Source organism: Planococcus citri, chromosome 2 (genome assembly GCF_950023065.1).
Source record: "Planococcus citri chromosome 2, ihPlaCitr1.1, whole genome shotgun sequence".
NCBI classification, from domain to species: Eukaryota; Metazoa; Arthropoda; class Insecta; order Hemiptera; family Pseudococcidae; genus Planococcus; species Planococcus citri.
Window position 1 is genome coordinate 79450801 of NC_088678.1, and position 24286 is coordinate 79475086.

Genomic DNA, 24286 nt, shown 5'->3' on the forward strand with positions numbered 1-24286 from the left:
GACGCACATCGAAATCCATTTTTGGGCCCAAAACCGTACCTTATCCTCCTACCTATACCTACCCTTTTTGAAAATTGAGGTAAAAAAAGTGCAAAAACCAAAATTTTACCAATTTTACCAATTTTTTCCAGAAAGCTCGCATTTTTAGTTTTTAATCACATTTTGGGTAACTTGCTTCAAAAGTGCCATCACCAAAAGTATATAAATTTTGTGTATCTCAACAAGATGTGCAACATATATTTTTTTAAAGAATTTTTTATATAGGTGGAAGACCTTCAAAAACGAAAGAATTGTTTTTTTTTCGCGATTTTTGCAGTCTAAATTGGCCAAATTTTGCCGAAAAATCTTTTCTCTCACAATGTATCAAGATCAAGAAAGACATTCACCATCAACTCAAATTTGGACCAAATCTGTTAATTTTTTTCATCTTTAATAATGATTTTGGGAACCCCTGAACCTCCTTCCGGGCTACCCGAGTGACCAAAATTTATGTCTAAACAGTTTATATAGACTAATATCAACTTTTAAAATACATCGTAAATTGTTTTTTTTTTTTTTCAAGAATGCCAAAAGGTCTCATTATTTCATCCTGTATCATTCTGTTGATTGATCAGTAGTTTTATAACTAACTATTCCAATTTAATTTTTCTTTGTTTTAAGTGAGTGAAAATTTCCTTCCAATAATGGTAGAATACGAACTCGCGTATGACAATATGTGAGTACCTAATTTTATAATCGTTAAGAGTAAAGTTACGTAAGTCATTTACTCCTGCGACCTTTTATTTTCAATGTCAAATCAAAAAAAATTCTAAAATCATGGAATTTAAAAAATCAGCTGAAATAATTGTCCATCAGGTTTGAATCGAGGTGATCTGATTTCCCGAATACGAATTTGGAAACAGTAGATCAAATTTTCGAGTTCACTAACGATTTTGATTTTCAATAAAATTTTTGAAAATAAACCAAACTTGGGTCAGTAGGTACTAGGTACTGAAAAAAATCAAAATTTTACCAAATTGACCAAGAAAGCTGATATTTAGGTGTGGCCTGTTTTCGACCCACCAAATTGATTGAAAACGGTTTCGAACCATTTCAAGTGGTAGTTCCGGAGCATCCTAGCAGATTTTGCCAATTTTTGGTACCCTAAATTGATTTTCACGCGTTCTGGAGAAATTGTAAAATCCTGAAGAAATCGAAAACCGCGCTGGAAGCTCCAAAATGGCCGAAAAATGGCGAAGACTGATTGGTTGAAAAGGAGTAGATATCAGTTTTTGGACTAATTTTCATCATTTTTAGTACAGAAGTAGGCTATACATTTTTTTAAAAAGAATAATACCTACATATAAATTACCTTTTTTTTTTTCAAAAAAAAAACATTAGTCATTAAAAATGGTCAAATTTGAACTATCAATATTTCGCAAGAAATCTAGAAACGAATATAGGCAACTGAAATTGTGGTTTCAGAACATGCTCTTTTTCAAAAATTGTAGTCACGTTTAAATCGGAGGCGGAACCCTCGAGTATTTCCCTGAAAGATGGATATAGATTTTACAATGTCTTAGATAACCTGAAACAAATTTATTCTAATATTGATTGAAAACAAAAACGAAAAGTGAATGTAACAGCTTATTGAATACATAAACGTAACACAAATATTAATAACATAAAATTAATATGTAAGGTAGAGTGGGGTAATTGCAAAATTGTGACCTCATCACTTGGTCACAACTCGCGGGGTTCAACTTGTCACTCCGTAGTAAACACATTTATTAAAGCATGTTGAAACCACTCATAAGTAAAGTAAGAGGTGTTTTTTAAAAAAATGTATGTAAAATAGAAAAAACTGTCGATTTATCTGAAATTTTCACGATTTAGGGTCATGAAAGATTAAAGTTTGAGGTAAGATATCGCAATTTGAAATTTTTTTAAAATTTTGGCCGTAAATTGCGTTTTTGCAAGTACCCCAGAAAAAATCTTCTGATGCATTTGTGTGCATTTTTTATTTCTATTATCATTTTTTGCTATGTACTTTATTTTTGTATTTTTCTATGTTATTGCTTTGTACACAACTAATTCAGAATAAAGGCGTATTTTGATTTTAATTTTTTGAATGAGTTACATGTTAGGGAAGTGATTAACAATTTTACTGAATTTTAACATTATTGCTCCTTTTTAACGTTTTACTAATATATTTGGCGAAAAATGTGTTTCTTTTCTATGACGAGTTTTTTTACATAAAAAACATCAGAAATGATCAATAGTTGATTTTTTGTTCATTTTAGCGAGTTTGAAAAAAAGTAATTTTTCAACATTTTTTCACTCCCCTAAAAATTTTTTTGGGAAGTGGAAAAGTTATCGAATTTTTTACTGAATCAAGACCACGAATACATCAAAAGTTAGCAAATGACACGTACATAGAATACAGTGAGTGTGTTGAAAATGCAAAAAATAAAAAAATGTAAAAAATATTGCCCACTTTTGCATTTACCCAAACATGGGGTAAATGCAAAAGTCGATTCTCAAATTTTAAAATTGCAATTTTCTCCACGATTTGTGGACAAAATTTTACCAAAAGTTTACCATTGATAGAGAACCCCGGGCTGCAGTATAAGTGGCACAAATTTCACGGAGCCCTCTCAAAGTGTTACTAATCAAAAAGTGCTTTGCAATTACCCCACTGTACCTTAAAGCGCATTTTGAAGTCCTAATCTACAATATCACTACCAGGATGATTCATCTCGAAAACCCGCAATTTTTAAAATTTTCTTATCAATGTTTAACAGAGCATCCTTGAAACTTTCATTGTCCAAGAATTCGATAATTCCAGTGGTGTGAGTGGGTTTTGTATTCGAAGTCTCAGGTCCCTCTGCAGTCGCTACCTCAGTTTCATCTGTTTGTAGTGTAAAATCCAAGTCTCCATTGATCTTCAAGAACGACAAACCTAGTTCTCTGAGTAGATTTTCATTCGTTTCAAGCGAACAGGTGTATATGCAGCCCCCAGCCTCGTATGTTTTTACTTGACGGTTTTTTTCGCATAAATAATCTTGGTCGCATTTCTTTTGAGTGTGCTGCGTTACTAAAATGATGGCGTTACCGGCATCATCCAAAATAACTCTCCAAAACGAATCAACAGGTGGAGCATCTTGTATCACTTTTTGACGCGTACCTGAGTACAAATTCAACGGCATGTTTTTCTGTATAGGTAGGGAAAATTTCATTCAATGAAGTTCAAAATCTGATATCAATTGTGTAACATGAATAAATCAGTATTTACTTTATAACTGTATAGTCTAATGTACCAATCAACTCTTATCACGCCTTTGAATAAATCTTTATTTCTAGTGATGGCAGTATAGTTGAAAAGAAAGTAAGTTGTCCGTTTCCACGGATCACTTGGCATATCATCAAGTCCCACAAACTGATATTTATAGTTCTTCTGCACAGAATTCGGATTTATTGGAAAAATCCGTCGCAAATAAAACAGAAATTGGACGAACAGTAATATTAAACCTTTCCCTACTAATTACCTACTTGGCTCCTAAGTTTGGCTATTGAGAACTCTGAAGGGGCCACATCACTCGCCCGCATTAGTCATTGAATAAAAAAATACAAAAAAATGGTGTTTCAATTTTTTAAAAAAAGTTCAAGAATTTTGAAGCAAAATTTTTCAATTGTATAGCCTAAATGTTGGTAATGTGAGTCTCAATACCTACATTGGGGTGGTGGTGGTGGTGAGGGGTGTTTATAGTTACAGGATTATTACATTCCTAAAGTTGGGAGGGGGGGGGGTAGTAGTTCAGTGGCAAAATGTATTTTTTAAGCAATAAACGGCAACTCATGATAAAGCTATGAAATTTGGTATGATGAACAAGGACACCAAAAGGAAATTTTTGAGCCCGGGAGCCCATCGCCAACTCCCATAGGAAGGGAAGGAGGGTGATTTGAGGGGTGGGTTCAACCCCCATTTTTCAAAATGGGGCTATCGGCGCGATATTGGTGTCAATTCCATATGATTGAACCCCGCTGAGTTCGAAAATACCATTACTTTCAAAATCTGAGGAAGAGGCATGCCTCAAATTTGAGATTTTCTGAGTAAAGTTTTTGCATTTTTCTCAAAAATACCCCAAAATTACAGTTTTTTAACCCTAGACGACACGCTGACCTTCCATCGGCATTTTTATGGTCATTTTCGGATTCTACAGGTCAATTACAATGCGAATCGACCATCAATACTTTCGCATACCTCTACCGCGAATGCACAGAGGGGTCAAAAGGGGTTAAAAATTGACAGTTTTTCGGCATTTTCTTACAAAAATCACGGTTTTTGAACTGTGCACCGGATACAATTGGCGGAAGAAGGTTCTAATGGTGATTTTCGAATTCTACAGATCAAATACTATCGAATAAGGCTCAGAGCCTTTTTTTACACCCCTCCAGGGAGGGAAGAGAGGGGGTCAAGTTTGACTCTCATCTCCCTTATGTTGAATTAATTTTAGAAATGTAAATTAATATAAGTATACATTTACTTACCATCGTGATATGATAATAATATTTGTATCGATGTTTTTCGTTACCGCCGAACCCAAATTTTCAATTATTTTTTTGATTCCAGCCACCAAGGGGGGGAGGGGACGGCACCATATGAGGGGTGGGTCCATTTTTCACGAAAAATCGACATGTATATCAAAATGTAGGTTTTTGAGAGCGCTGATTTCAAAAATGCTATCGATTTTTCATTTTGGTGCAACCCAAGGGGATGATACTGCGTTCAAGGGGTGGGGATGAAATTTTTCACGAAAAATCGACTTGTATATCAAAATGTAATTTTTAGAGTACCTACGCTGATTTCAAAAATGCTATCGATTTTTCATTTGGGTCCAAGCCAAGGGGATGATACTGCATTCAAGGGGTGGGGGGGGGGTGGAATTTTTTACAATTTTTGTTTGGTTCCGAGCCAAGGAAGATTCTGAACAACCACCTTCAAAAACTTACCATAAAGATCTACCCTGTCTGACATTTTTTTATGATAGTCGGCACTTTACAAAGAAATATAAAATTAATTTTTCTCATGTAACACCAGTTTTACAAAAAATTAAAGAAAAAACAATTAAACAGGGTGACTACCGAAATTTAATTTTCAAAAATAGCGATTTTTCACGACTTTTTTTCAATCAAGTACCTCACCCCCCTCCCCAATTTTTTCAACAAAAAAATGTTTTTTCAACAGTTCCCACGCCCAATTTTTCAACGAAAAAAAAAATGGGATCTTTCCATGGTTCCCATTAAAGGCTACTAAGGGGTGTCAAATTTTTCACTGAACAATATCATCCATTTCAGCAGTGGATTAATTGATAACCGCGTCCCGATAGTTAAAAAATTAAGATTGCACTATGTCGTAAAGGCGATTTAAAAAAATTGAAAGTTTGCAAAAAAACGCGATTTTTTGATTTGAATCATGAATAAAAGTTTTGACTGGTGAAGTTGACCCATTTGACCACTATTTTTACGTATCCGTTGAAAAAGTTGAAAACCCCCCTCCACTCCATGAAATAAACTCATCCCAAAAAAAATTAAAATTCTGAGTGAATTGAAAAAATAAACGAATTTTAATTTTTTGCTATATGAGTGTGATTTTTATCAATTCACGGAATCCATAGAAATAGAGGTCAAATAGGTCAACTTCAACAGTCAAGACTTTTTTTCATGTTTCAAATCAAAAAATCGCATTTTTCACAAACTTTCAATTTTTTTAAATCGACCTACGACATAATGCCATCCCAATTTTTTAATATGTTCGTTCTCGAAAACCTACATTTTGATATACAAATTGATTATTTGTAGAGTGCGGATTTTTATTTTTTGCATATTTTGATATGTACGAGATAATTGTGCATATCGCATTGATCTTTGTGATTCGGAACATTTTGAGTAAAATGAGCCCAATTTAATTGTGCATATTTTGCATATTTTGGCTGTAAATGCATAAAACGTCATAATTCTAGCATTAAATGTGCATAAAACGACATATTTTGGCCATTTTCAGCATATTTCAAAAATTTTGACCAAAATTCTCATTTTCCAAGTTTTTTTTTTTAATCAAAATGACTGCCTAAACAAAAAAAAAATAAAAATAAAAATTTTTCACAACTGATTTTGTGATTTTTCAATTTATGACGATTTTTAATACAGGCTGTCTGTATTTTTTTCTTTTTTTTGTGTGTGTTATAGAATTTAATTGGAAAATAACAAAAAATGAGTCCTACCATTGTACTCAGATTGAAAAATGCTCTCCAACAACACCAATCTCAATTGTGCATATTTTGCATTTTTCAGCATTTAAATGCATAAAAATTACATATTTCTGGCTTTTACAATGCATAAATTATGTGCCTAATTTGAGATTTTTTGTGCATAAAAATCCGCACTCTAATTATTTGTAAAAAATTCCATCCCCCACCCCCTTGAACGCAGTATCATCCCCTTGGCTTGGACCCAAATGAAAAATCGATAGCATTTTTGAAATCAGCGTACTCTAAAAATTACATTTTGATATACAAGTCGATTTTTTGTGAAAAATTTCATCCCCACCCCTTGAACGCAGTATCATCCCCTTGGGTTGCACCAAAATGAAAAATCGATAGCATTTTTGAAATCAGCGCCCTCAAAAACCTACATTTTGATATACATGTCGATTTTTCGTGAAAAATAGACCCACCCCTCATATGGTGCCGCCCCCCTTGGTGGCTGGAATCAAAAAAATAATTGAAAATTTGGGTTCGGCGGTACGAAAAACATCGATACAAATATTATTATCACGATGGTAAGTAAATGTATACTTATATTAATTTACATTTCTAAAATTAATTCAACATAAGGAAGATGAGAGTCAAACTTGACCCCCTCTCTTCCCTCCCTGGAGGGGTGTAAAAAAAGGCGCTGAGCCTTATTCGATAGTATTTGATCTGTAGAATTCGAAAATCACCATTAGAACCTTCTTCCGCCAATTGTATCCGGTGCACAGTTCAAAAACCGTGATTTTTGTAAGAAAATTACGAAAAACTGCCAATTTTTAACCCCTTTTGACCCCTCTGTGCACTCGCGGTAGAGGTATGCGAAAGTATTGATGGTCAATTCGCATTGTAATTGACCTGTAGAATCCGAAAATGACCATAAAAATGCCGATGGAAGGTCAGCGTGTCGTCTAGGGTTGAAAAACTGTAATTTTGGGGTATTTTTGAGAAAAATGCAAAAACTTTACTCAGAAAATCTCAAATTTGAGGCATGCCTCTTCCTCAGATTTTGAAAGTAATGGTATTTTCGAACTCAGCGGGGTTCAATCATATGGAATTGACACCAATATCGCGCCGATAGCCCCATTTTGAAAAATGGGGGTTGAACCCACCCCTCAAATCACCCTCCTTCCCTTCCTATGGGAGTTGGCGATGGGCTCCCGGGCTCAAAAATTTCCTTTTGGTGTCCTTGTTCATCATACCAAATTTCATAGCTTTATCATGATTTGCCGCTTACTTACTGTTTGCCACTGAGCTATAGATTTAGTTTGAGAGGTTGTTTTTGTTTTTTTTTTTATTTTTCAATCTAGCTCCGCCTCAATCAAATCAAATATGTCTAATGAATAATTCGAGATATCGGGATGGATGTCATAGCTTACCATGTCCAAAATAGAATCTATAGTGCTCAAATTGGAATCCAAAATCGATTCGTGATAGTGCCAAAACCTATATGTTGCATGTTCATTAGGTTCTCTTATTATACCCATAAACAACAGATCCGGTGATTCGATACGGTGAATCGAGTATAGTGTAGCTTCTTTGTCTTCGATGTTTGAATAGCATATTTTATACGTGGATAAAAACTTGATATCCTGCATTCGTTTCGAATTTAAAAGAACATAACTTGAATCGGTCAATGCAAAAAAATGGTGTGCAAATGGGTATAAATAATATTCATCCATATTAATTTCATATCGTAAATTACCTTTCCTTCATCGTCGTTTGATACCTAAAAGTAGATAACAGTAAAAAATATTGTTAAAATGTTAGAATATTAGCTAAAATGTTATATTCTTGTAGATAATTTACCGGATATCCGACTTCATACATGTCTGCATCCAATTGGTTGCAATGGTTTACGAGATCATCACTGTTTTCTTCAACTTTATTAATCGAGGGTTGGAACTTTCGCGAACTGCACAACGCGTCTCGGTTTGTGTACTCGTACAGAAAAAGTAGCGTACTTTCTTTAGTGGTCAAAACACGAGTTTTCCAATCCTTTTCCACTTGTAATTGTTTTTCTCCTTGTGCGGGGCACGCAATCATCATTTCTTCTTTAGGGCCATTTTCGTCTTCGGAATCATCGTAACTATAACTGACATACGGGTGATATGTGCTTGGTTTATATACGTGAGGTATCGCAAGTTGTAGAGACGAGTTGTTCTTTTTTATCACTGCTAATGGGATTCCTTGGTACTCTCGGAGCATCACAGCTTCCTCTGAAATGTTCGTCAAATTGTATGTAGGTAATCATTTATAGTGTAGGTATTCGAATAGGAGACATTTTTCACTCACTCAATGAGACAGCTTCTTGGACGAGCTTAAAAATCGTCCAACTGGCTAGTGAAATGTGTACCAAGTTCATTGCAAAGTTACGGGAATACATCGTTGATTCTCAATAGAAATAATGGTCTGTGTGAACTGAATGTTCAATGTAGGATTTCTGATTATTTTAAGCTTATATCAATTTTCAACGATCATTCGATGTGTGGCAATGCGAAATGAAATCATCGCAATAATCATAAATCTGTCGTAATATTTTCATAGATGAATACAGCTTTAGGTAGAATACATAAACAAGTCGCTACAAGCAACTGATGGAATACTCAAATTTTACGAAAACTTCGCCGCTACCGTCGATCGAGCAAACATCAAATGTGTTTAATTTACTCGTCAGATGTATGTACTTTGCATGATGTACGACTGTACGAGTACACACATAACATCCTACGTACCTGCGATGTGTGTTGCTGGTATGCGTTTCAAACGAACGTTTATCGTTAGAAATATTCTGAACAAAAATTGTATTTGAAAAGTGTGCCTTGAAAACGACCTAAATGTTGGTTCAATCTTTGAAACAGTTCGAGCATAGACCACAAATCGATTATTGGCCGCCTAAATCGATTTTCACGTCTTCTCGAGGAATTTTAAAATTCAAGGGATCTCGAAGATCTCGCTGAAAGATAGAGCACCACTAAAAATTGCGAAATTTTAACTGTTAGGGTGGGGAAGGGAGGGCCCAGATAGAATACAGCCATTCGTGCAAATATACTCTGGTAAAAAAAAAAAAAAACTGACTTGAGGTGTTGGGCTGAAAATTGGCTCGATTGTAGATAAATCCTTTAACCCTTAAAGGCCCAGGAAAATCCTGAGATGTTATGAAAAAATGCTTTCAATTTCCTGAATAAGATCATCACAAGTATCACTTTTACTCACATTAGATGTCTTTGGTTCAATTGTATTTTGTTGTTGTTTTGAACTTGTTTCGAATTTGGTCTAAAATACAGACTTTTTATTTCTTAGTTTTTCGCATATAGCGGACGAACCGTGCGTCCTAATGAAAATCTGATGAGAGTGGTCTCAAAGAGAATTAAATTTTCTACAATATTGGTGCTGTGCAATTTTTCTAGAAATCGCCGTTTGTGATCTACGCCTCTGCAAAGTTTAGCCTGTTCTGACTAGTCAGAACAGTTTATATTTTATTCCACTGAGCGAAAGCTACTGTGTCAATCGCGCTCAAATTTTCACCATAGGTTAAGAACTCTTATGAGAACCTGCATAATAAATTTGATCCATATTGGTTCATTAGAAGGGGAGTAACAGCTGGTCAAAGTTGAAATTGCGAAAAATCATTCTGACTTGCCCGGGTGCACCTTAGTTTCATTAGATGTAATTAATGAGTGAAAGCATAATTCCAAGGAATACCTCACCCCTTTTTGGGGGACAAACATTGATAAAAATTGGTATAAGATACAGGGACCCATGCTCCACTTTTGTATGAACCCCTATTGATAGTTGAGCTTTCACAAAATGAATCAAGAATAGTATGTGCAGGGTGGACCAGAACGTTTTTTTTTACAAATTTAATGAACTTGTTTCGAAAAAAAAACAAAAAAAAAAAAAAAACAAGAAAAAAAACCAGAAAAAACAGAGCATGAATACGCGGAGTATATCATACGGAAATATTCTCAAGTAGGCTTGAAATGACAGAAACAAAAATTAAAAGGAACACGAATGCTCTTAATGGGACATATCGCACCTCGGGAGTAATAAGGTCACATCTCAAAAAAGTGAAATTTTTCAGGAGAGTGATTTTCTTTTTTTTTAAAACTTGATTCATTATTTTTATCAACTTATAATTAATTGTGAGGAATGAATAGCACCTCATCTTAAAGATCTGGTATCCTACCTTCATTCAGCATAAGAACACTTTGAAAAATAGAATCTTAAAGAGGAAATATTTCAATGTTTGGAAAACATTTTGAGTTATAACCTATCATTAAAGTTGATGTGGAGGCGAAAGGAAACGTCCAAAAAAATTTCATGATAACAAAGTTGTAGAGTATTAAATTTCCAATCGACATAATATCGTTAGTTTTTTTCTAGAGTGCTTAGTTTTTGAGTTTTTCTCAAACAACTAAAATTTCATGATATGTGCAAATTCATTTTTCTGAAAAGTGATCAATTTAAAAAAAATTCCCATTTGGTACAAACCAATAAAAAATGCACTCCTTGTGACTATTTCTAACTGACAAACATTCAAAACAATCAAAACTATTTGTTAACACTTTGTATGTACGAAATTTGCTCAAAGAAGGTGCAGTTTTTTGAGATGTACCCTTATAACTCCAAACAACTTGCAATGTTGTTGAGATTTTGAGTTAGGCCATTTGCGTTTTTTACAAGATCTAGATAATGTACCCAACTCAAAGTGTAATTTTTGGTTGAGGGGGGGGGGTCATACAAACCCCAAAAATGCAAAAACATCAAAATCAATTTTTTTTGAGATGTGACCTTATTACTCCCGAGGTGCGATATCTTCTCATCATGGGTAACTTTTGGGGTGACCCACGTCGAAATCCATTTTTGGGCCCAAAACCGTACCTTATCCTCCTACCTATACCTACCCTTTTTGAAAATTGAGTAAAAAAAGTGCAAAAACCAAAATTTTACCAATTTTTTCCAGAAAGCTCGCATTTTTAGTTTTTAATCACATTTTGGGTAACTTACTTCAGAAGTGCCATCACCAAAAGTATGTAAATTTTATGTATCTCAACAAGATGTGCAACATATATTTTTTAAAAGAATTTTTTATATAGGTGGAAGACCTTCAAAAACGAAAGAACTGTTTTTTTTCGCGATGTTTGCAGTCTAAATTGGCCAACTTTTGCCGAAAAATCTTTTTTCTCACAATGTATTAAGATCAAGAAAGACATTCAACTACACCATCAAATCAAATTTGGACCAAATCTGTTAATTTTTTCCATCTTTAATAATGATTTTGGGAACCCCTGAACCTCCTTCCGGGCTACCCGAGCGACCAAAATTTATGTCTAAACAGTTTATATAGACTAATATCAACTTAAAATACATCGTAAATTGTTGTTTTTTCTCAAGAATGCCAAAAGGTCTCACTTTTTAACTGAGAAATTGCCCAAAAAAAGTTTCCTGTTTTCAACAAAAATTGCAAATAAAGGTATCAATTTTTGCCAATAATTGTCAAAATTCGGGCTTTCTTCCGAAATTTCCAGTTTTGTTTTTTGCCAAAAGTTTTCGGTTTTTTCCAAGAAATTCTTAGAAGTTTTACTTTTTTTCCAAAAATTGCTCAGAAGCCTTGGACTTTTTGTCAAAAGTTCTATCTCTTTAGCGTTATTGAAAAATCTCGAATTTTTACCTAAAATTGCCGACAACTTACAAGGAAAAAATCTCACTTTTTTAAAAAAAATTGTAAAAAAGTGTACTTAGTATTTTCTTTGCCAAAATTCCCAAAAAGGAGTCCCGATAAGGCCACTTTTTGGCCCCAGGCCAGTTATCGACTCGACCACTCTTAAAATGTTGTAATAAATGTTCCAAATACGAATCCGTGGTTAGTTGACCCAAAATGACCATTTTTTGGGCTCCAGGGGTTCCAAAAGTTGTGAATAAAAAAATAATTTTTGGAACCACTGAGTATTATTTTCAAAAACTTTTTCAGGGTAAAATATCTGTTTGAACTCGATAAACGTTATGCGAGGTGATTTTCCTATTTTCAACCCTCGAGGGCAAAAATTGGGGGGGGGGGTTGATTTTTGGAAAATTTTGGAACCACCATTTTGAACCTACCCCTTTGAGCCCTTCTAGAAAGCGTTTTACAGTTTATTAGTATCTGAAAGACCTTCATCCTACCAAATTTTGAGCTCAATAAAATTTTCCGCTGGTACTCAAAAATCCAGTTTTCCATTTTTTTTGCAATTTCAAAATTTTGGGAACCCCTGGAAAACTAGAACCCTACGATTTGCGCCATACGTAACGTTTTGAGGTATATATTCAATTATCTTGATGAAAAAGTTTGATTAAGCTCTCTGTATATTCGTAATTTTGAACCCTTTTTTTAGAGCCCCCCACTTTAGGCACCCCTAAAAAAAGTGTTTGAGCACATTTTTTCAAATAAATTGAAGAGTCTATATTTGAACCACACTGGCAAGTGCTCGATAATTTTTCATTTGATTTTTCCTGTAACTTTCAAAATTAAGATTTTTTGGGCCAAATTCTGAGATTTTACTTCGTTGAAATCGTGAAAGCGTGATGTTGGCGTTTTTTCTAAGAGTAAAATATCAGAATTTGACCAAAAAGAGCTTAATTTTGAAAGTTATAGGAAAAATCGAATGAAAAATCATCGAGCACTTGCCAGTGTGGTTCAAATGTAAATTCTTCAATTTATTTGAAAAAATGTGCTTTAACAAAACTACAAGAAAACCATTCCAATTGTTATTTAAACTGTCAGTCTTGTTTTACAATTTACAATTTACAATTTACATATTTACCCAAAATTGGATTTCTGGCAGAAATTGCAAAAATCTTTACTTTGTTGCTGAAAAATGCTCAAAATGTATCAAATTCTTTATCAAAATTTTTCTAAACACTTCATATTAATTTTATGTATAATTAAAAACCAAAACATTTGAATTCGCAATGTTTTGTTTAAAAAAATTTTTTTGTTATTTTTCTTGCAATTAGATTTTGCTCGCGTTTTGTCGCTTTTTTTCACATTTTCGAGTTGTAGAGGGTACTTGGGACTCCATGTTACCACTCTACAGTGGTAATTTGATGCCCAGGCAGGCGGCAACACTGCAACCGGTACAGCGCCATCTGGTGTACTAGTTCAGTGGAGACGACGGCCGAGATTGCCGAAGCGAGCCGCCTTGCAGTTTTCTAACCATCTTCATAAAGAGTAGTAATAAGTTTAACGCTGGCTTATGCCAACTCTGTCTGTTAGGAAACGCCTCATCACCAGCAGAATCTTTCGTGTAAACGAATGGTATCGAATAGTATCGTAGCAACGTTCTTATTCACTGTACATCAAATGAGAGATATAAATATATGGTGAAACGTATGTATTTGTGTTGATCATTGATTTACGACGAGTTGTGGAGAGTAGTAGTTGGGTAGACTGAGATAGGTATTTATACCTTGCGGGTTCAGTGTTCTATACGAACTGGGTTGTTTTAGGGTTAAGGTACCAGGTGGCATAAGTAAGACTTTTCCCCTAAACCATAAGAACCCTTAGTTTTACCCTAACATTGGCGCCATAAACGTGGTGTTTCTTTCTGAGAAGTTCTGAGCAGGTTGAGAAGTGAAAGTTTGCACAACTGTGCAAAGTGGAACGAAGTTGCTCGGATGCGGATCGGACAAACCCATGTGTAACCAGGTTAGTGGTGAAGGTTTTATTATTTCGTTAAGTTATTCGTTTATTCGCGATCGTTCGTAATTCGCGAAGTGTTTTTTGATAGTGAGAAAGTGAAAATTTGCACTTTTGTGCAAGATAGTACTAACCTGGTCAGGTCCATTCCTGCTTGATTTGTGTGCAGTTCTGTCCTGCAACAAAAAAGTAGACGTTGCTTAGCCGGATTTTCCTTGAAGTAAACGAAAGTTTGCTTACCTAATTTGAGTATTATTTACCTGATTTTTGAGTAAAATGAGTTCCAACAGAGGTGGGCGTGGCTCCTCTAATTCTTTGAGTAGATCGAATTCTGGAAGTAATTTAGAATCATTAGAGGATTATCGTCGTAATATAGGCTCGAACGTTAATGGTAATCGTGTAGCTACTCCCAGTGCTTCCCAAATCCCTCAAAGACAACCGAGAGATGCGGCAGTGGCCTGTACCCAAAGAATTCACGAAACTTTTCCGAGGAGAAGAAATGAGAACAGTGCAGGCTCGGAAGCACCTAGAAAGCAAGCGAGGCTTGAAAGTGAGAGTAGTGAGACGAACAGAGACGAAGCTGAGGCGCAAGCAGAATTGAACATGCATCAAGCAATGTCCAATTTGGCAAATACGAGCAGGAACGAACCTGCTCCAAATGCGCAAAATGAAGCTGAGTCTGAACCTGTCGTGAGTAGACCTGAGCCAAACCCAATGCAAAGCCTGTTGGATAGCCTCGACGCTGATGTACAGCAAGCGTTAAGCCAAGATAATGTCGATTCGGCTGCAGGTCAAAACCTGCAAGCTGAAGATTTACTAAATAGGACAATAAATCCGAGGCGATCGAGTTCTAGGGAGTCTGGACGAACAGTGACTGTCTCAGACAACCCCGAATCGCGCCGTGAATCCAGTGGTAGCCAAAGTGCGGTGCAAAGGCCTACTGCGAGGCGCATCAGCCCCCTACCACCCCCTCGAAGTGTAAGAGCGAGTAGCGAACCTGTCTATGGGGTGACAGTCGAAAATGTCACCACGAGCATTGAGGAAGAAGCACAGGCGCAAATGGCGAGTAGATTTAGGGAGTTGAGCCTAAACAACGTAAGAACTAGGCCCCGAGAGACGTTATTTGGTGGTTTTTTACCATCCGAGAATAGACCTAGGGACCCGAGTGCACCTCCTCCCTACTCTGCTGTAGACCCCCTCGCAAATGGTCAGCCACCACTAGGCACCAGAGATGCGTCGCGACGAGCTCAAAATAATTTTCAACAGGAAGTTGACACAATGACTAGACCAGCGGTTACACGCGCACGTCCGAGCGTGAACGTAGCCATTAGAAGATTTGATTTTAGGCCGGTGAATTTAGGCGTTGAGCACCAGCTTATCCGAGTAGAAAATAGACGACCGGAAACTGCTACAGACGCGTACGTTAATGCGCAAATACCTAATTTGCGCGATAATTGCGAAATCTTAGACCATAGAACCGAATGCATTGAGACTGAATTATCGCGTACTCGCGTTGATTTGGAAACAATATACCGTGAGATTCAAAATAATATAATTGATAGAGATACAGCGAGTACCGCTCGAATGCGCCAAATGGCACAGGCATGGGGTACCAATCACTCTAGGCTTATAAATCGTATCGGTGATGAGATTCATAATGAAGGTCTGAGAATGACACAAACGATGGACGCGGTAGCGGTGCTGGCCGATGAGATTCGGGTTGAAAGGCAAGCGAGACAACGAGACGCCGGTCTAATTAGATTATTAACACAGCGAGTCGTTGAGTTGGAAAATGAGCGTCAGGCCGAGGCGCCGCAAGGCGGGAGGCCACGCTCCCAAGTTCAAGCGGGCTCAAACATTCCCCAAAGTGACCCTGTACCACCCGATGGCCGAAGATTCGGGTTTGACAACCATTTTCAGTGGCAGGACATTCCTGCAAGATGGCAGCAGGGTCCCCAGATGAGACCACAACAAGCTTCGCAACAAGATGTGAGAATTGAGCAGAATAATGCGCAATCAAACAGTGCGCAATCGAGACCTGAGGGTCGAGGAGATTCGTTTGGAAGTTTGAGTAACGACGCGCAGCCTCACAGAAGCGAAGCTGAATTGATAAGATCTATGCAATGCAATGCCTTAGGGCTGAGAATTGCATACGAGCCGCTAAATGAGAATGTAAATTACGGTGCCGGAAATTGTGCAGCAAAGTTAAGCACGCTGCAAGTATTGAAAATTATTTACGATGAAAGTAACGAATTTGAGCCGCATCTCTTCGTGCGCCAATTTGAGGAGGCAATGGAGAGTATGTATGCGAATGAGACGATGTATATTAGTATGTTTAGGCAACTAGTAACACACCCGAAAGCGGCTACTTGGAAAGCGAACACCGGTACCGAAAAATCGTACAAAGCGTTGAGACAATCGTTCTTGCAAGCAATGTGGAGCCAGCAGCGTCAGGAAGACGCAATGAGTCATGTTAGAGCAGTAGTACTTCCTGCTACACGTTCTACTGATATGGCAACAGTTGCGCTGCGCTGGTTGCGAGTAGTCTCGAATGTGCAAACCACCGAATGGCAAATGATAAATGCCGTATATCCGCGAATTAATCCAATTTTAAGAACTAGGATTACGAATGAGGAGCGTAACGATATTGTTTTGTTTGCGAGACGCCTCATAGAAATGACTCAAAACGAGGAGTTCATTGAAGGAGTACCGAACTTGCAGCTCAGAGTTCAAGATAATGCTCAACCTCAAGTTAATCGTAGAAATCGTACGAACGATAACTGGCAGAGAGGCGCTAGTAACAACAACGGCGCTAGAGCAAACTCAGCGGATACGAGACGTAACAATGGCGGTGGTTATAGGTCAAATGACAACAATGGCCGTAGAGACGACAGAGCTAGATCTGACAACCGAGACGCTCGAAATACACGTGATAATCGAGACTCACGTGACAGCCGCGACACTCGTGACAACAGAGATTCGCGGGAGAACCGTGACAACCGAACGCGCAATCGCGATGATACTCGCAACTCCCGAGATAGCCGCGATAACAGAGAAGATTCGCGAAGACGTACTAACGACACCGGAGCCACAGCTTCTGGCTCAAACTCGAAAAGAGACGACAACAAAGGAGATGCTAGACGTGATCGTAGAGCGAGAGACGGTGGTACCACCAACGAGGCTGATGCAGGCTATTCTGAGATGAATCCGGATGATCCACCTTACTCTGAGGAGGAGGTGTCTGATGACAGTTCTCAGACGTCGTCTTTAAACGACGACGTGACGCAGGCTTAAAAAAGAAAAGAGCCACAGCCCCCCCCGAGCCCGATCTCCCCTACGAAGAGTTTGACTTAGTTGGCGACGCATTCGCGCAATTATTAACCGAAATCACAAAAGCTAGAGCTAAAAACAACGGTAGCGGAGACGATGCTAAAAAAGAAAGCAAGAGTAGCGTTGAAAAAATTTCTGAGAACTGTACGATGGCAACCGTGCGTGAACATGTCAAAAAAAGAGAATTTACTAAAAAAAGAGTAATTTTGTCATTGGGCACGTATGAAATAAATAAAGGTAGTATTCGAGATAGCCATATGAGACGCATACTACGAGAAGTAATTTTCACTCTGAAGGAGAAAGGCATTGAAGATGTTAAGTTGCTTTTTCCCATGATTTTTCCAGCTGGAAAAAACAATCGAGGAGTGACGGCGAAACGTTATTATGCTTGGAGGAGGATCTTTGAGGAGGTTTGTGATAATGAAACCGTCACATTGTGGTGGTCGCCGGCAGCAGTGTTCATTAGACTGAACAAGCTCGAAGATGGCAGGTTGAAGTTCCAACCTGACAAAGATGGCAAGATTATTCCGCGAGATAACAGACTTCAAAAGAAAGGGAGTCGATACATGCCTAATGAAACTGGCGAGAAAGACCTATTATTCGAGTTGAAAAAGTGCTACAATTACAAGTTTAAGCCAAAAAAGTCAGTTTTTAACTCTGAGAATTTATGTGTCGAAACAAGCACAAACTTGTCTGCGGAAGTTGTTACTGAGTCGGATGGTGATTACTTGGTAACCACCAAAGAGTCGGTTGAAAAAACAAAAGCAAAAATGCCAGAGAGTAGCCGGCCGTTGGCGCGAATCATTGAAGACCTCACCAAGATGGAAGTTAAGCTGTCACCTGATTGGCAGAAGAAAGTGAAAATGGTGTGTAAAGCCTGGAAGAATAAAAAAGGCGAAGCCATCGAAGAAAGTTCTGGAGAAGAAGAATCAACGCAATCGGATGGGGCAAGAGTCAATCAAGAAGCAGTTACGGTCAATCAGGCGGATGCAGTTCAGAGCAGCCCGCTGGAAAATGACGTAATTGATGAGAAGCGTACGGATCCAAGTACTGTCGAGCCACTAGTGAGAAGCCAGATCGAGAACTTTGAAGAAGCGAAGTCTTGTGTGGTGCCATTGTGGTTCGCTGATTTAAAATTGTACGTACAATTGGATTCCGGTGCTACACCTAATATAATGTCTGAGTCATGTGCAAATATGTTAATAAATAATTACAAAGATAAAATCGAGTTTATTCATTTGAAAAGAGTATTGCAATGCAGACTGGCGAACAATCAAACGGTGAGAACCTGGAAGAAAGCGATAGTAGTGCCTCTAAAGTTCGGTAAGCACAAGATTAAGGTGCCATTTTTCGTGATGCCTGGTGACAACAAGTTGTTACTGATTGGTTCCAAATCACTCGAGAAGCTCGAAATAACTACAAACATGAAAACAGGTACTGCTAAATGTAAGCCCCCAGGTACGAACAGAGCAGAAGAAGTAGCTTTTGTCAAGAGAAGTGAGTACAGGGAGGAGGATGTTTCTGCAAACCAAATTCAGATTGTAGACGAGTACGAACCTGAGTCCATTGAGATTGTATCTCGAGCAGACCTACATAGCTTTTTTAGAAGAGACGGTAGGCCTAAGGATGATGGTCCAGATATCTTTGAGAGAAATCTTAAGAGGTATTTGGGTGAGGCGGTACGAGAAGGGAGAATCACAAAAGTTGAGTCGGAAGAGGCGCTGGAGGAGCTACTCCAATTTAAAGATGTTTTTAGCCGTTTTCCTGGAAAATACACTGGGGCAATGGTCAAATTAAAGTTCGTTGACCCCAACAAAATTCCAAACTTCGTAGGCCCAAAGTATACACCTTCAAACAAGCAGTTAGAAAAAGTTAGGCGTGCATTAGCTGATATGATCGAGCAGGGAGTAGCAGAGCCGTCTGACACAACTTACATTAACCCTTTGGTGCCTAACGAGAAGAAGGACGGTAGCGTTAGACTTTGCTTAAACCCAGTAGAGTTAAATCCTATACTACAGATTAATTATAATGAGGCGGGCCTCCTAGATAGAATTATTACTTCAGATGGAGACGCTCGTTTTTTCACAACGTTGGATTTTACTACAGCCTTTTGGCAGCTTGTGTTGCACCCAGAGTCGCGCAAGTATTGTGGTTTCAAGGTCGATGGCCGAGTATATCAAATGATTAGGTTGCCATACGGTCTGAAGATATCGTCTGCGGAATTCGTAAAAGTTATTAATTTAATTATACCGGATATGGAGGGAGTGACAAAATACGTAGATGATTTGCTACTGAGGTCACTCACCTTTCGCGAGATGCTGAAGTTGATGATTTATATATTTGGCATCTTGCGTGATAATGGATTGAGACTGAATGCCAACAAGTGTAAGTTCTTTGCAAGCTCCACGGACCATCTTGGCTTCAACATTTCAACGAGAAGCATAAAAAAACAAAAAAAGAAAATTGAAGGTTACTTGGAGTATTTGAAAAAGAAAACAAACGTTAGAACTGGTAAAGTAAAATTAAGAAATGTACGAGAAGTGTTGGCATTGATTGGCTTAACTGGTATTTATAGTCGCTTCATTCCTAACTACCAAGACATAGTGAGGCCTCTTTATGACTTAACTCGAAAAGGTGTACCATTTATATGGGGCACCGCTCAAGAAGAGGCGGTAGACAAATTAACTGAGGAGTTTACCAAAGAATTTGAGCTTATGACACCGGTAGATGGAGAAGACATGTACTTGGACACAGTCTCCACTGAGCATTCGATCAATGGTGTTTTGTATCAAAACATCAAAGGAGAAGATAAAATTGTAATGTTCGTGAGTAGTGCGTTTAAACAACACCAACAAAATTACACGTTAATTGAGCGCGAAATGTATGCTTTGGTTCGAGTAATAAATAAGCTGCAGTTGTGGCTTCATGGGAGGCGTATCCATGTGAGAGGAGACCTCCAGTCAGTCGTGCACAAGTTTACAACTCTGGCTAAGGTGCATAGAAAGGCGGCTGGCTGGATAACAGAGTTGAATTGTTATGATCTCACGTACGATTTGAAACATAAAGTACGTGGCCAATGGTATGGAATTCAGGCGCCTGAGTTGACAATTTATGACACAAATTGGTCCAACATGATACCGTTAAACGTATCATTCGTAGAGTTGGTCAAAGATGAGATTTTGGATCACTTGAGACGCTTGGACATCTTCCAGAGTCGTGATAGGATGTGTACAAAGATTGTGCGCAAACTGAACGCTCTTGAGCTTGATATGACTGCAAAGCAGTTAGAGTCGAAGAGAAGAATTCAGGCGAAGTATGCAGTGATTAAAGAGAAGGATAAAGAGTTGCTCTACAGAAAGTTCAAAGATGGCTCGAGAATTCCAGTGATGCCTGACGAGTTATTCAGGGATACCATTGTATACCTGCATGAGATGTATGGTCATATTGGAGCTCACAAATTGGAGGCAGTATTTAAGAGACTTTATTACTCACCCAATATCGTAAAAACTACACGGATTATTACAAGTGAGTGCATTACTTGTCGAAAGACCAAAGGCTATAGCGAGAAGAAGCGCTTGCAATTTTCTCAAATTGAGGCGTTCAACATAGCGGACGTCATCTCGGCGGACCTATGTGGACCAATCGCGAATGAGCAAGGAGAACCAAAGTACATGTTTGTAGCTAAGTGCGTTTTTACTGGCAAAGTTTGGATAATTCCATTGGAGTCGATTCCAGCTGAGACAGTTGTGCACGCTATGGAGTTAGTACTAGAAGATATCGAGAAGCTCGGTCATAAGGTTCGTAAAGTGATCACGGACAATGGCACTCAGTTTAGAAGCGAAAGCTGGAATGAGATGCTTAAAGCTAATGGCGTAAAAGTAGGCCATACGACAACGTACAATCCGCAGTCATCACTGGTTGAGCGCACGATGCGCATAATTGGTGATAGATTGCGAGCAAAGTTAAACAATGAGCCGGAAGATGATGAGTATACTCACCACGGTTGGCATGTACATGTTAAGAAAATTGAGTCGGAGATAAACAACACCCCTACTGAGTATGGCATAAAACCGAATGAGGTATGGGGCATCGAAGATGAGTTTTCTGCCAATATGCCAACCAAGTTGGCCAAGTTAAATTCGAAATACCTGCTCAAGAAGCTGCAGCAGGATATGTTAGAAAAGAATCCTAAATCTGTGACTAGCGAGACGCTCATGGAAAAACCCATTGAGCTCTCAAACCTGATAAGAGACGAAGATGGTTATTATTGGGCTGCTGTTGACGGAGCTTGCTCTAACAATGGCTCCAGTGATGCCATCGCGGGTATAGGGGTGGCTTGGACTCCTAATGGAGAATTCAACATTTCTGAAAGAATTGACCACCCTAGGTACCGAAATACCAACAATTTAGCTGAGGCGGTAGCTCTGAGTAAAGCTATGAAGGTGTTGCTTAAGTTAGGTGCGAGACGCGCGAAAATTTTTTCTGATTCGTGCTATTTAACAACCGCGATTAATTATAACGTGGAGAAGTGGAAAACCAACAGCTGGAAGAATGCGAGTCGAAAACCAGTTGTGCACCGCGAAATTTTTCAAGAAATTTTAGAATTGAAAGAAAAATTTGAGAAGTTTGAATTAAAGCACACCCCCGCGAGAAGCTTTGATCGTAATAATCATGCAGCTGATAAGCTTGCACGTAAGGCAGTGTATACCCAAGAATTAGTAGACCTACGAGTTGATGAAATGACTGAGCAGCAGGCGTTAATTTCGTACATTAGGGAGAGAAGAAAGCTACAGAGATCTAGAGACGAAGTAGCATTTTACAAACTTAAGGGTGACCCCATTTGTTACGAGGAGGGGGAGCTAGTTATGCTCACAGAGCACCGGCAGAGCTCCTACGACAAAGGGGTCTCGAAAAAGCTGTTTCCCAAGCGTTTTGGACCTTACATGGTCATGAAACACGTTGGTGATAACGCGTACCGAGTGAGAAGCATCGCTAATGAGTCTGATGAACAAATTGTAAATGCCAGACAAATGACGATCTATTTGAGTTTAGAACAACAAGAGAAGCTCAAAAATGACCCTAAGTTACAGTCAAAAACCGATAATAGGCCCCTAATTGAGAAAATAAGAGAAAAAGTAACGCCGAAGGAAATCGAGAAGTCAGAAAGTGAGGAAGAGGTTGAAGAAGAGGTCACTGACCTTAAAATACATGATCAAGTCGCGGAAAGAGCAGCTAGGCTACTGGCTAGAGAAATGCGTAAAAAAGAACTCGAAGAAGCTGAGAAAAATAAAAGTAAGAAACTGCAGGAATTTCAGAGACTCAAAAAACATGCGAGACGCAAGTTGGATGATAAAGAGAATGAAAAAATCGAAGACTGTATAAAAAGAGCGGTAAATTTGAGTAAAAAGGCTGGAGAGATTATTGAAAATGCGAAAAAGAAAGATAAAGAGAGAAAACGTACGAAAATTTTGAAGCCAGGTGAGACGCCACCAGGATCAGCTGATCCTGATTACGTACCTCCAACGAGTATGAAAAGGCGAAAAAAGAAAACAGCCAATTTTATTGCGTTAGAGAAGTTGGAATCTCACCATAGAATAAATTTCGTCGAGCTGTATTTAAATTACGATGATATTGCGAAGTAGAGTCGTTGATTGAGTAGCTGGAGTTCCAGACATTGCTCTGCAGTGTCAAAACCTGTAAATTTTTTTTTTACCTGTAAACAATTTATTTTATTCAAAAATTACTCGTGGAAGTGTTTTAATCGGTTTCACTACATCAGAATTGGGCAAACGAAAGCGAGAGTGTTTTTACCCGAGCAGCCTATGAGCTATAGGAAAAGAGTACTGTAAGCGAGTAGGCGGGGGGTGGTTAGACACGCCGCACAACGAGAACGAAGCGAGAACGGCTCTCCGCACCGTGTTACTACGAGCAGCAAGCATTTATGCGTACTAGCGAGTAGGCGCGGGGTAGAGGTAAACCGAACGCAACGAGAACGAAAAGGAACGGCTCCCCTCGTACCATTGCAACGAAGCAAAGAGTCGTTTTGCGTGTAAGCGAGTAGGCGGGGAGTGGTTACGAGCCGAATACAACGAGCCGGTTGCATTGTAACAGGCAACCAACTGATAAGAAAAATATTTCGATCGAATGAAAAGGCAGATGGTTTGACTATTGTGTTTTGCGTTGAGTTGTGAAATATGTCGAAATGTGCTTGATTGTTGAAATGTGAATTTTTTTCGTGATTTTTTGGCAATTATTACGGTAAATTGCGATCGGTGGTGTATAAAAAGTAATTTTTCGTGTTCGTGATCGTATTTGCGGTTCGATTAAGGTAAGAAATTTTGAATTACGGTGATTTTTCGCGAAATGAGCAGCTTCGTGCAGGTTTGGTGTTGGAAAATTTTGTAGCAGAAATGTGCCTGACGGAATTTGCGTAAGTCCAATTTAGAATAATATTAATACGCGGTTTTCTATGTTCATAGCCGAGAAGTATTGTGTTTCGTACATCTGGAGTGCGTGGTTAGCCAAAAATCGTGGAAATTTCAAAAATCGAGAAGCTCTCGTCGCGTGTGCTTGGTAAGTTGAAATAAAGTAACCTCGTGTGGAAATAATAAGCTCGGTGCTCGTGAATTGTGATGTAATGTATTTTTTGCGTAGCTAAAAGAACAAAACGAGCAGCAACGTGGTTGGAAATTCCTTTGAGTTGCCAGAAAGTTTTTCTCGATTAGTAATTGCGACTTTGGTTGGACGAAGCTTTAATCGGAAAGGTAAGAGAAGTGGTTGAGTAGCTTTTTAACAATAATACGTTACCATAAATGTGCATGTTGAGTAGCGAGGTGTAATATGAGGGAGATTGGTGTTAATTTCATTTGGTCACCTGTTTCAGCTGATTATTGGACGGAGTGTTATTTATTGACGCTGAAAAAAAAAAAAAAGGTGAGTAGAAATTAGCATAAGCCAATGTGTTTCGTGGCACGTCGAGTAGCCTTTT

General features: G+C 38.2%; 3 protein-coding genes across 5 annotated transcripts in view; 2 read left to right on the forward strand and 1 right to left on the reverse strand.

Moving 5' to 3' along the window:
* LOC135837902 (ATP-binding cassette sub-family G member 1-like) overlaps window positions 1-24286 on the forward strand; it is a 120566-nt gene that overhangs the window by 22175 nt on the left and 74105 nt on the right. The gene's annotated exons all lie outside the window — the stretch shown is intronic.
* On the reverse strand, window positions 1564-9260 carry LOC135837898 (uncharacterized). Its single transcript, XM_065353330.1, has 6 exons — window positions 8586-9260; window positions 8100-8509; window positions 7996-8019; window positions 7670-7882; window positions 3275-3436; window positions 1564-3194 (listed from the first exon to the last, which is right to left on the reverse strand). Exons 1-6 carry the CDS (start codon window positions 8674-8676, stop codon window positions 2721-2723), a joined length of 1374 nt encoding a protein of 457 aa, XP_065209402.1. The 5' UTR covers window positions 8677-9260; the 3' UTR covers window positions 1564-2720.
* On the forward strand, window positions 14245-24225 carry LOC135834199 (uncharacterized). The gene is made up of 4 exons (XM_065348038.1): window positions 14245-17158; window positions 17257-23871; window positions 23953-24062; window positions 24182-24225. Exons 1-2 carry the CDS (start codon window positions 14245-14247, stop codon window positions 22938-22940), a joined length of 8598 nt encoding a protein of 2865 aa, XP_065204110.1. The 3' UTR covers window positions 22941-23871; window positions 23953-24062; window positions 24182-24225.